At 43.4% G+C, this 13,665-nt stretch overlaps 1 protein-coding gene across 1 annotated transcript in view; it reads left to right on the top strand.

Moving 5' to 3' along the window:
* The window catches only part of LOC140484568 (annexin A7-like), a 72,233-nt gene that overhangs the window by 35,353 nt on the left and 23,215 nt on the right, over positions 1-13,665 (top strand). Inside the window, exons 3-6 of the mRNA XM_072582954.1 lie at positions 2,601-3,111; positions 3,840-4,076; positions 6,104-6,162; positions 7,930-8,053. Coding sequence (XP_072439055.1) covers positions 2,601-3,111; positions 3,840-4,076; positions 6,104-6,162; positions 7,930-8,053 — 931 coding nt within the window. The remainder of the gene's footprint in view (positions 1-2,600; positions 3,112-3,839; positions 4,077-6,103; positions 6,163-7,929; positions 8,054-13,665) is intronic.

Below are 13,665 nucleotides of genomic sequence, written 5' to 3'. Positions count from 1 at the left end.
TTAGCTTCCCACAGAGTTCTTGGGTACACCTGGTCAGGTCCCAGGGATTTATCCACCCTTGTGCATTTCAAGACATTCAGCACTTCCTCCTCTGTAATATGGACCTTTTTCAAGCTGTCGCTATTTATTTCTCCTTATCCTTCTCCGCAGCAAATACTTATTTAAAATAGTTGTTTAATATCTCCCCTATCTCCTGCATTTCCACACTTAGGTGTCCTTGCAGATCTTTAAGGGGCCCTATTCTCTCGCTTGTTACCCTTTTGACCCTAATGTATTTATAGAATCCCTTTGGATTCTCCTTAACCCTATTTGCCAAAGTTATTTCATGTCCCTTTATTGCCCTCCTGATTTCCCTCTAAAGCCTACTCCTGTGTATTATTTGAGGGAATCACTCGATTTCTGCTGTCTATATTTGACATATGCTTCCCTCTTATTCTTGATCAAGACCTTAATTTCTCTAGTCATCTAGTAATCCCCATACTTATCAGCCTTGCTGTTCACCCTAACTGGAACATACGGTCTTTAAGCTCTTTTATCTCATTTTTGAAGGCTTCCTGTTTTTCCAGCCATCCAAGCTTCCACCCCCAAACAACTTTTGTTGATTGCCTAGCACAGTCAACTTTGTCCTTCGTCCAAATTAATGTTTAGACTTGGTCTATCCTTTTCCATCACTATTTTAAAACTAATAGAATTTGCTGGCACCAAAGTGCTCCTCCCCTGACTCCGCTGGATTTCTTCATAGTGTGATGCTTTTTGGATTTATTTTAAAACGTATTTTCCAAATCTTGATTCTTTTTGTGTTTTTACTGAAGAATAAAGGTTGAATCTATTGAAAGGGGGAGGTGAAAGCAGAATGAAAACTTCAGGAAAAGAAAATGTGGAAGAAGCTTTTGGAAGTGGGATTTACTGACTGTGGGGGGGGAAATAAAGCTCTGCTGCTTGAAATCCCTTGCACCGTGGGAATGGTTTCCCCTGCTCAGACTGAGCCACACAGATTAGATGATTCCATGCTAACATTTCTCACCTTGCTAACTATGTTTGCTTTGTCAACGAACGGAAGCTAGAGACAGAGTTGGGCAAACTCTGAAACCCCTTTGCTGTATAAACTGAGCGTCGCTGAGAGCAGTTTTAAGTTACCCCCTCCCAACCTGCCAAATTTTGGAAACTGGTGAGATTGGGTGTAATGCTATTTGTACACCCAGACCAAGTCTATTGTCACTAAGTTGCTGAACTTAAGTTCAGGGTTCCATCTGATTCTGTGCAGAATGGTTCCTTTTTTTTATTAATCTGTTTTTCTAAACAATATTTAGGCCACTTTTAGAATTGTTTATGTTCAGTTCTGGTCTCCCTGCTATAGGAAAGATATTGTGAAACTTGAAAGGTGTTGCCTGGGATTGCAGGGTTTGAGGTATAGGGAGTGGTTGAAGAGGCTGGGGCTGAGCAGTGATCTTAATAAGGTTTGTAAAATTAGGACTGGCAAGGCTAGAGTGAATAGCCAAGGCCTTTCTCCCAGGGTAGGGAAGTCCAAAACTAGAGGGCATTTGTTTAAGGTGAGGGGAAAGATTTAAAAGGAACCTGAGGGGCAACTTTTATTATGCAGAGGGTGGTGCTTGTATGGAGTGAACTGCCAGAGGAAGTGGTAGAGATGGGTATAATTCCAATATTTAATCTGGATGGTATATGAATAGGAAGGTTTAGAGTAATGTGGGCCAAATGCTGGCAAATGGGACTCGAGTTAGGATATCTGGTTGGCATGGGCGAATTGGACCAAAGGATCTGTTTTCATGTTGTAAAACTCTTTGACTCTATAATTAACCTTTCCAGAGACATTACTATGCACCTATGGACCTTGAAGGTGGAACTTGAGCCCAGGCCTCCCAGTCTGGGGTAGGGACACTGCCACTGTGCCACAAGTAGTTCCTTTGGGAGTTCTTGTGTCCAGTGAACTACAACAAAGTGACTTTGAACAGTCTCTGGTGATTAGGCAGGAACCAGCGAATGGACAATAACTATTTCAGATTTGCTTTTCTCCAATATTTTGAGTTTTCCTAGTTAATGAATTGAGGTTGGGCTTCATCTCTGCTGTACTTTGTATAACTTCACTATAGCTTCCTTGGCAATTCATGAGCAAACTATTGACAATCATATTGAGAAAATATAACTAAACTCTGAGGGAAAGACCCCAAAACCTGGGTTCCAAGGAAAGGCAAGTTTAGGACTACTATTGAGATGATCAACACCAAAGATGAGCACCTAAATAAAACAGAGGAGGTATCTAAGAATGAACTGGATTCTGCCATGGGAAGAACTGTAGACATTCTATTTGGATGTGCGCATCCACAACCTCATGATCAAAGCAGGGAAAAATGGGCTTCTCTTTTGGTCACCTGAGATTTTCTGACAAGAGTTTTCGTTGTTGCTGTCAGCTGAATTGGTTGAGGTAGTGCAGTTGGCTCCTGCAATTGGCACATGTAAGTTATGTGGATGCATTGCTTAAACCTAATAATGTTGTATCTCACATTTGTCACTATGTTGCTCACTCATTGATTGAAATGAATAACATGTTGTATAACTGACTGCAGCTCTCCTTTCTATTTCAGCAATCGGGTGAACAGTCTGGCTATCCACAAGCAGGGGGACAGTACCCGTACCCTGGTGGTGCGTATCCACCTGGTGCTGGGGGTGCGTATCCACCTGGTGCTGGGGGTGCGTATCCGCCTGGTTCTGGGGGTGCGTATCCGTCTGGTCCTGGAGGTGCATATCCAGCTGGTCCGGGCGGGGCCTACCCCCAGGCTCCGGGACCGGGCGGGGCCTACCCCCAGGCTCCGGGACCGGGCGGGGCCTACCCCCAGGCTCCGGGACCGGGCGGGGCCTACCCCCAGGCTCCGGGACCGGGCGGGGCCTACCCCCAGGCTCCGGGACCGGGCGGGGCCTACCCCCAGGCTCCGGGTTCATATCCCCAGCCACCAGCTGGAGGTTATCCCCAGGGATCTGGTGGTCCTTATCAGTCTGGTGGTGGTACTTACCCAGCATCAGGGGGTTACCCTGCACCCCAAGGTAACCAGTCAGGATGGGGATCTGGCGGCTCTGGATATCCATCTTATCCCACAGGTAAGCTCCCTTTTTTTAATCAGCATTATAATTTTTAGTGGTGCCACAAATTAATTGGTTTACCTTTACAACTACAAATTATGCATCATTGTGTGAGGATTTATATATTTGAGGTCAAGTGTGTCTCTATATTGTGTCTGTGTTATGTATGTGTTTTTATGTTTATAGAAGAAATATGCATATGGTCAGTTCTTGTGGGTGCGAAGGGGTTAATTGTTTGGCTAGCTGTGCATGTGTGTGTTGGTTAAATGTGGCCATGCCTGTGTTTATGTTGATTATAGGTTGTGTGCATGGGAGTTGGAGCGAGTGTGTACGTGCACAAATGCACAACAAGAGTGGGTGCACATGTGTGTCGAGGGAAAGTTTGCACATTGATGTCTCTGCTCAGCAATACAAAGATCAACTGTGGCTCAGGCGGCTCTGGACAGTACCACCTATTGGAAATATCCATGCATGGGTGTCATTTAGGCATTAGTCAAGTTGCATTTTGATCATGCTCCAGTGTCCAGAACACGTGCTGTGTTCATGAGGATGTGTGTGCATGAGGATGAGTCACAGATAAGGGAGTCTAGCATCACTGAAACCAGGCCCAATGAGAAGCATCAGATCAGGGAAGAGGCAAGAACAGTTATAAGGGATAAAAATGATAGTGCGTACCAAATGACAACTGAAGTATACAGTCTGACATTGGAACACTCTTTCAACCCTTGAGGACTTCTCTCTTGTAGGTCCAGGTGGCCCTGGCTCTGCCCCTGGTTATGGAGGAGGTGGCCCTGGCTCTGCCCCTGGTTATGGAGGAGGTGGCCCTGGCTCTGCCCCTGGTTATGGAGGAGGTGGCCCTGGTTCTGCCCCTGGTTATGGAGGAGGTGGCCCTGGCTCTGCCCCTGGGTATGGAGCCCCAGGTTATGGAGGAGGCCCTCAGCCTGCTGGACAAAACTACTCTGGTGGTGGTGCTCCTCCTTCAGGTATTGTAGTAGAAATACATTAACTTAACTGTCTTGAGATATTGGAACAACTTCTTGTTTTCAGAAGGTTTATATCGTTGATATTGTTAAAAGGGATGGTTATTTGGTCCTTAGCTTTCTGGGTATCTTCTGCCGTTTTGTATCAAGCTCTTAGTTATGATATGAGATCTTATAGAGTCATAGAGATGTATAGCACGGAAATAGACCCTTCGGTCCAACTTGACCATGCCAACCAGATATCCCAACCCAATCTAGTCCTACCTTCCAGCATCCGGCCCATATCCCTCCAAACTTTTTCTAGTCATGTACTCATCGAGATGCCTTTTAAATATTGCAATTGCACTAGCCCCCACCACTTCCTCTGGTGGCACATTCCATACATGTAGCACCCTCTGTGTGAAACAGTTGCCCCTTAGGTCTCTTTTATATCTTTTCCCTCTCACCCTAAACCTATGCCCTCTAGTTCTGGACTCTTTTTCCCCCCCCCCCCCTCATGATTTTATAGACCTCTATAAGGTCACCCCTCAGCCTCCGATGCTTCAGGGAATACAGCCCTAACCTGTTCAGCCTCTCCATGTAGCTCAAATCCTCCAACCCTGGCAACATTCTTGTAAATCTTTTCTGAACCGTTTCAAGTTTCACAACATCTTTCCGATAGAATGGAGACCAGAATTGCATGCAATATTCCAACAGTGGCCTAACCAATATCCTGTACAGCTGTAACATGACCTCCCAACCCCTGTACTCGATACTTTGACCAGTAAAGGAAAGCATACTATAAACGCCTTCTTCACTATCCTATCTACCTGTGACTCTACTTTCAAGGAGCTATGAACCTGCAGTCCAAGATCTCTTTGTTCAGCAACACTCCCCAGGACCTTACCATTAAGTGTATAAATCCTGTTAAGATTTGCTTTCCCAAAATGCAGCACCTCTCACTTATCTAAATTAAACTCCATCTGCCACTTCTCAGCTCATTGGTCCATCTGATCAATATACCATTGTAATCTGAGGTAACCCTCTTCGCTGTCCACTGCACCTCCAAATTTGGTGACATCTGCAAACTTATTAACAAAACTCTTATGCTCACATCCAAATCATTTATATAAATGATGAAAAGTAGTCGACCCAGCACTGATCCTTGTGGCACTCCACTGGTCACAGGCCTCCAGTCTGAAAAACAACCCTCCACCACCACCCTCTGTCTTCTACCTTTGACCCAGTTCTGTATCCAAATGGCTAGTTCTTCCTGTATTCCATGAGATCTAACCTTGCTAACAAGTGTCCCATGGGGAACCTTGTCGAACACCTTACTGAAGTCCATATAGATCGTGTTCATTACTCTGCCCTCATCATTCCTCTTTGGTCCTTCTTTAAAAAACTCAATTAAGTTGTGAGACATGATTTCCCACACACAAAGCCATGTTGACTATCCCTAATCTTGGCAAGGAAACCTTCTGATTGCTAATTGAGAAGGTGGTGGGAAGACACTTTCTTGAATCACTGCAGTCCACCTGGTTTGACTTATCTGTATCAGTTTGATGCACCCAATCACCTTGCAAGGCCATTTCACAGGGCAGTTATTACTCTGGGTCTGGAGACAAATGTAGGCTAGATTTTCCTCCCCAAAGATTCATGAGTACTCCTTGTGGGTTTTTACACCAATGATATTTTCATGGTCACCCATTATTGACCAACTTTTGATTCCAGATTTTTAGCTGAACTTAATGTTTCATTTTAAATTCAATAGTGCCTTTGTGGAAGTAAAACTACAAAAGCAACTATCTCCCTTGATTTGGTCTTGGCTGTGACACAATCTTGCCATAAAACAGCCTGCAGACTATATGAAGAATAACCTATTTAGGGAGGGACTGGTGGACTCTTAGAATCCACTAAACTGCTTCATGAGAGTCAAATGACTGGGGTAGGTTGTTCCATAAACTAACTGGCTCTGTTTAAATGGTAAAACTATATGATGCCACTGTATTAATATGGAAGTTAAACTACTTGTTTGCCTTGACTTCCAGGAGGGTATCCATCTGGTCCAGCACCCGGCTCGACTGGCCCACAGCCAACCCCATCACAGGTATATTACCAAAATGCCTCCTGTTTACTTAATGCCAGCAGGGTCCCTTGGCATCCTTTGTCAGTGTATGAATCAATGTACTTTAACACTGTTATTAATTATTATAGATCATAGAATCTATGATCTAATAGAATCCCTACAGTGTGGAAACAGGCCATTTGGCCCAACAAGTCCACACTGATCCTCCAGAGGGTAATCAACTGAGACCCATTATCCTACCCTGTTAATCTACATATAACCCTGACTAATGCACCTAACCTGCATGTCCCTGAACACTATGGGCAATTTAGCATGGGCAATTCAGCTAACCTACACATCTTTGGATTGTGGGAGGAACCTGGAGCACATGGAGAAAATCCACACAGACACGTGGAGAATGTGCAAACTTCACACAGTCGCCCGAGGCTGGAATCGAACCTGGGTCCCTGGTGCTGTGAGGCAGCAGTGCTAACCACTGAGCCCTTATTATGTCTATTACTTGCTCTGTGAACGTGAGCAGTTTGGCTTGCAGTATTAGACCTAGCTTTGTACCTTGGTGGTGAACACTCAGACCTTTAGCTGCCAGTCCTATATGTGTGTTATAAATTGATAGATATGTATTTAACTAGTACAATGTAGTGATGTATAGTGACAAACTGTAGTCACTGGGTATTGTAACCCAGTATTATACAGCACTAGACTTCATACCCATCAGTACTATATTCATGTTATACAGTGACAGACCTCTCCCCACCACTGCTGTCCTGCAGTGTAATTTAATGACATTGTTCCCACAAGTACTGTACACCAGTGTTATACCCTTTCAGAGCTATCCCTGTCAGTACTGTACCCCCCAGAGAGACAGATTTGTCCGTACCAGTACTATGTCCCAGTTTTAATACATCTCTGAATGACTATGTCCCAGTTTTAATACATCTCTGAATGACCACTGTTTCGAAGGCCACAGTTGTAGCACTTTGCACAGTTAAGGTGGATGAGATATAAAAATCTCCACACAACCCATTATGCTGTATTGAAATCTGGCGATGGGAACTAGGCAAAGTGCTACCTTCTGTCTTTTTACATCTTCAAATCCTGTGTTTCAATAAAATACTTTCCAATGCTATGTTTCCCCACAAGCACTGAGTGAAATCAGTAGATTCTGATTATCATTAACATGCTGCTATGCTGACTTCTCGGCAGGATAATTGTACTTGCTGTTTTATTCAGCTGATAGTTTGAGCATTCAGTTATTACAAAAACTAGAAGGCCATCTGACCACCAAGAGAGAGCACTACTTTTCTAAAACCTTTCAGATGCTGAAATTGTAATCCAGTCCATTGTGACCTCTAGACTTGACTGTTCCAGTCCTGCAGGCCTCCCACTTTCCATCCTTTATGGACTCTGCTGCTCGTATCCTGGATCTGCGATTGTCTTTCACCTTGTCATCCTGTACTTTCTGAACAATTCTGGTTCGTCGGTGCTCCAGATTAAAGGCTTTCATAGTTATGATGGCCTCCAGACAATCTCCGATGCACTGCCCCTTAATGAGTGACAGGAAATTATTGCTGCCCAACAATGCTGCAATGAAGAGCAACAACGTGTGTACCACTGACTGTCCCTTTAACTAACAATCTGAGTAAGCCCATATGGAGCAAAACGTAAAATCCGAAAATAACCTACGGTGCAGTTTGTGGCCATTGGTTATGATGAATAATTTAAACTACCAGGAAACAAATGTGCTTGTAAGTAATAGGCTGCTTCTTTTTTTTTGTCCTTGGTTTGTAGCCTTCAATGCCGAATATTGGAGGCCTTACGATTGGGGGTGCGACACAGGGCACTATTAAGCCTGTTGCTAACTTCAACGCACAAGCTGATGCGGAGATTCTGCGTCAAGCCATGAAAGGAGCAGGTAACTTGTGTAGTGACAGAAAAATTGGATAAACCATGGATGCAAGGAAAAAAACATTCTGCCAACATGTACACACTGCTTATGTAATATGCTGTAAGAACCTTTTCTGCAGTGAGGTTGCTTATCAGTTCCTGGGGATTCTTGTTGCCGATACAGGCCATTGAACTCAAATATGCCAGTCTTTATAGGTCTCAAGGGTCTAACTGCCAAACATTATCATTTTGTGTCTATCCCTGTATTTCTCTATTCTTTTGTCCCTCATATATGTTATTTGACCTCTTCAATCATCAATTACCTTTGCTTCGATCACTTCATCTGGCAGGGAGTTCCACATTCTGCCACTCTGTGTTAACATCTTTTACCAAAATGTTTGACTTGATCTGTTTATTGGATGTGTTATGTTTATCCTTCTTGCAGTCTAACTCTGCCCCACGTTGAATCATATTGGCCCTCATAAATCACAAGAACTTGATCAGTTCTCTTTTGCAAAATGTAGAGGTCCTTCCATTTGGAACAAGAAATTAATGATTGTATTAGATTTTGAAAGAAAGAAAAGAGAAAGGAAAAAAGAACTGCAAGCTCAAGAGTTGGGAGGCAGTGCTCAAAATCCCAAATTGCTTGGGAAAATTCAATCTCCCCAGTTAGACCAATTAGAGAAAAGTTGCCCCCGTCAACAGAATGGGAGGATATGAAGAGGAGCCACTCTACCAATCACAAGCTCTCCTACATCTGCTGCCGCATAATCAGCCAATCAGAAGGAGATGTGAGAGTCAGCTGTGTTTAGAGAAACAAGGTGTGTGGCGCCATTCAGTAAGGTAAGAGGGAGTGGGATCAGCAGCAAGGAGTGAGACCAGTGAAGAAGGCCAGGGATGTTGGGGTGGGAGGCCCTGGGAGTGAGTTTGAGAAACTCAAGTGATAGGATAAGGCTGCAAAGCGATGAGACCAGGGCTGTGAATGTGAGACAACAAATTTTAAACTTTTCAGTATAGAAATACAGTACTCACCGAACTGAGAACTGGAAACCAGAGAAAACTTCCTTTGCAAACTAGAGTCTCTGGATTAAAACTGTAGAAGCTCCTATATGGACGAAATGTCAAAGATATGATTGTAATGGGTAATGTGTTAATTTAAATTAACGTTACTTCGTGATAATACGCATTCCTGTGTTATCACTTGTCAAAGTGATTTGTGTACTGTGAATTACTTGAAAAGCAATGGCTGTGTTAGAGACAAACATGCAAAAGTTGAATTGTGCCTTCACCAGTTCATGGAGAGCATGTTTGGGATGATGGCCTCTTGTGTGTAGAAGTGTCAGTTATTTTTCAAAAAGAGCATTTGTTGTCTTGTACTAACTTAAATACTGTGGTCTCTTGAAATCAATGCCTTCCTTGTGCGTCGCGGGGGCTTGAAGTTTATTGGAATAGTAATGATTATTGAGGGTATTGGTTAAAACTTCTGATTTGCTTTCCCCTGGGAGCACGCATCCCTAATCTATCAACACAATTACAGAAGGTAGATTACTAAATGATTGCATCACCTAACGAAGGAGTTAGTAAGACTGAAAAAGAGACCCTGACAACCAAAAAAAAAGGTTCCCAAAAGTCCTAATGCAGGTCTGAGAAATCTCAAGAGGAGCACTTGAAAAAAATATTATTTTGATCCATATTGGGGGCATTTTAAACTAGAAATTGATGAAAAAGAGAAATAAATTGGGAAATGGGGTAAAAGAATGAAAACATTGTAAAAGCTTTCATACTTATTGGCAAAAACAGGAGATATTGCTGTAATAAATAAGGTTATAGATACATTATGTGAATACTTTATCCATATTAAGAGGTGCAGTGTTTTAAAAATTTTGTGCATGTCTTGATCTATGGGACTTACGATTGAGTTTTTAAAAAAAATGATTCTGGAGGAATTAATGGAACTAAATGTCAACAAACTTTTGGACCCAATGTCCCAGGATTTGAAAAGTGATAGCCATAGAAATATTGAATATGTTAATGTTGATTTTTCCAGTGTTCCCTAGATCTTAGAAATGTCTCTGTGGATTGGAAGCAAACCTAATCCTAGTATGTGAGAAAGGAGACTAAGCCTGGTGCTATAGAGCTGTTAACCTAACTTGAATGATCTAGGAAATGATAGTATCTATTATAGCTGTGATAACTGTGCATTTAAAAACTCAGCATCGAGCAGTGTCAACAGAGATTTCAGAGTAGTCAAATTGGTGACAAGATTGCAGTGGTGAGTTGGAGGTGACCAGATATTAAGGAATTGCCATATAGTTCATTGCAGAGATGCCGAACTGTCCGGATTTAGAGCAGTTTGTGGCAATTGTTACACATTAAGAACTGGTTCCAAAGAGCTATTCTGGTTTAAGGTGGGTGAATCATCAAGACCTAAGTTTTTATTTGAAGATGTTTTGTGAAAGTCAGGGTAAAGAATGCAAAATGTCTTCTGTTAATGACGCGGTGGCTCAGTGGTTAGCACTGTTGCCAGGGACCAAGGTTTGATTGAGCAATTGTGTGGAGTTTGCACATTCTCCCCATGCCTGTATGGGTTTCCTGCCACAGTTCAGATATGTCTAGGTCAGGTGACCTGGCCATCCCAAATTGCCCATAGTGTCCAGGGATGTGCAGGCAACGTGAATTAGCCGTGGGAATTGCAGGGTACAGGGATAGGGTAGCCGGGGTGGGTCTGGCTGAGATGCTATTTGGAACATCAGTTTGGACTCAATCAGTGGAATGGCCTTTCCTTGACAGTGGGCTTGGTAGATGAATTCTATAAATGGGAAGTTGGCCTTTGTGATTGACCGGGCCGAGTTCACCACTCTCTGTAACCATCTCTGATCTTGAATGGTACAGTTGCCATACCAGGTAGTGATACATCCAGACAGGCAGCCTTCTTTATTGCTATTCCTAATGGCTCAGTTGCAACTAGCTCTTAGAAGTTTTGGGATTCTTGACTTGAAGGGCTTAATTTGTAGTTTTTTTTTGCGTCAAAACTTTGGGTGGCAAGTGTTATTCCCTTGTTCATAAAAGGGAACAGGGATAATCCTGGGAATTCCAATCTTACATCTGTGGTGGGCAAATTATTGGAGAGGATCTGAGAGACAGGATTTATGATTGTTTGGAAAACCATAGTTTGATTAAAGATAGTCAGCATGGCTTTGTGAGGGGCAGGTCATGCCTTACAAGCTTTATTGAATTCTTTGAGGATGTGACAAAACACATTGAAGGTAGAGCAGTGGATGTGATGTACATGGATTTTAGCAAGGCATTTGATAAAGTTCCCATGGTAGGTTTATTCAGAAATTAAGGATGCGTGGGATACAGGGAAATTTGGCTGTCTGGATATAGAATTGGCTGGCCCATAGAAGACAGATGGTGGTAGCACATGACAAGTATTCAGCCTAATGGTCATTGATCAGTGCTGTTCTGCAGGGATCTATTCTGGGACCTCTGCTTATTGGGAATTTTATAAATGACTTGGATGAGGAAGTAGAAGGATGGTTTAGTAAGCTTGCTGATGACACTAAGGTTGGTGGAGTTGTGGATAGTATGGAATATTGCAAAGGGACATTGACACAATGCAGAGCTGGGCTGATAAATGGTTGATGGAGTTCAACATGGAAAAGTGTGAAATGATTCATTTTGGAAGTTTGAATTTAAGTGCAGAATACAGGGTTAAAAGCAGGATTCTTGGCAGTGTGGAGCAACAGTTGGATCTTGGGGTCCATGTCCATAGATCCCTCAAAATTGCCACCCACGTTGATAGGGTTGTTAAGAAGGCCAATGGTGTGTTGACTTTTGTTAGCATAGGAATTGATTTTAAGACTCACTAGGTTATGCTGCAGCTCTATAAAGCCCTGTTTAGACCACATTTGGAATGTTGTGTTCAGTTCTAGTCACCTCATTATAGGAAGGAGTGAAAGCTTTAGAGAGGATGCTGAGGAGATCCACTAGGATGCCGTGGAGGGGCCTCTTTCCTTTACTCCACACTGAAGCCGGTGTCTGGAGTTCATTGATTACTGTGGTGGGGTTTCTCCAGCAGGCTGTGAAATTTCAAAGACCCGGAATGCTGCAGTAGGGCAATCCCGCTGGAGAGAGAGCGCTGAACCAAACTCATTGTTTATAACCTGACCAGTGAGTCGGAACTTATCTCCACACAGTAATTGCGACCACCACCAATGCCTGGGCATTTGCCCCTCTCGTTGGGGAACAGTGGCTACCTGGTACCTATCCACTTGGGCAGTATCCCCAAGAGAGAGAAAAAGAGAGGTCAAACTGCATATCCTGGCCAGCAATCCCCCTTGAGTGGGCGGTTCAAATCGCCCGGATCACCTTTTGGTCCTTGACACTGGAATTGTAGTTTGGGGTCTGCTGTGAACTCAGCCGGAATTGGTGTACCCAGAAGTGGGGGCACACTGACTCATATACAAGTTCAGAGTTACCAGTGAACTTTATTACAGTAAAAAGTTCAACTTGTCCAATCTGTACAATACTTTGATGAAACTTGTACTCTATATTAAAATATAAGAAAACTGGAACGGACACAACATAAATCTTTAACCTACACAATTTACAGGATAGTTATACTTTAAGAATTACACAACCACCCTCCCCCTTATGCCTAACCAACTACTCCACAGTGCAAGTGTCAGAGACCTGAAAAGGGTTCTTACAGTCTCGGGGGGGAAATTGTTGCTTATCCAGTGGGGCTCCCTCTCTGCCTCAGGTGTTGTTGTGGACTTCCAAAGTCACAGACTGGGTTGATGTCTTCCACCCCAAAGGGTTGGCATCCAGAGAAGCAACGAGCTCAGTGAGGAGAGTGAAGAAGAAAAGAGCCCCGATAGCTGGCCCTGCTTCCCCCTTGACCCTTGTGATTCCAAAGGGCCGGCCGGCTCCGCCCCTCCATTTCGCAAAGTATCTCCGGTGATTGCTGGGGCCGGTTATAATCTCATGGTTTATGGAAACAAAAGGGTCAATACTATCCTAAATATACTTAACTGAAATTTTGATGACTTCATGGAGCCTCCCAAACTGTTTTCAGATTAGAGTAAATCGTTATCCCATTAATTCGATAGCCTCCATTGTTCATGGGTTCGGGTTCATTAACATTTCTGTGCCTGTCCCTTGAGACGATGTCTGGCAGGCACCATTTTGTTGGTCGAATTGTCTCCTACCTCTGAGGATCTCTGTCCCCAGAAAAAGGTATATCTTTATTCTGCAGGCCTGCTGGGAAATCCTGCCTGCACAGATGCCAGGTTGACCAGTTTTTCACAAAAGGCCATTTTCTTCCAGTCTTTCCTTTTTAAAACTGGGGATTGCCCTGAAACTGCTCCAATCCTGCATGTCGATGAGGGCATGTCTTCTGAAGAAAGGTTGAGGGAGCTAAGGCCTTTCTCATTGGAACGAAGAAGGACGAGAGGTGATTTGATAGAGATGTACAAGATGATGAGAGGCAGAGATAGAGTGGATAGCTGTAGACTTTTTTCCCAGGGCAGAAATGTCTATCACGACGGGGCATGATTTTAAGGTGATTGGAGGAAGGTTTAGGGGAAAGGTCAGAGGTAACTTCTTTACTCAGTGGTGGGTGTGTGGAATGCACTG

This window comes from Chiloscyllium punctatum, chromosome 13, assembly GCF_047496795.1.
Source record: "Chiloscyllium punctatum isolate Juve2018m chromosome 13, sChiPun1.3, whole genome shotgun sequence".
Classification (NCBI taxonomy): Eukaryota; Metazoa; Chordata; class Chondrichthyes; order Orectolobiformes; family Hemiscylliidae; genus Chiloscyllium; species Chiloscyllium punctatum.
The sequence above is the reverse complement of the archived record's forward strand: the minus strand, read 5'-3'. Positions and strand labels throughout refer to the sequence as shown.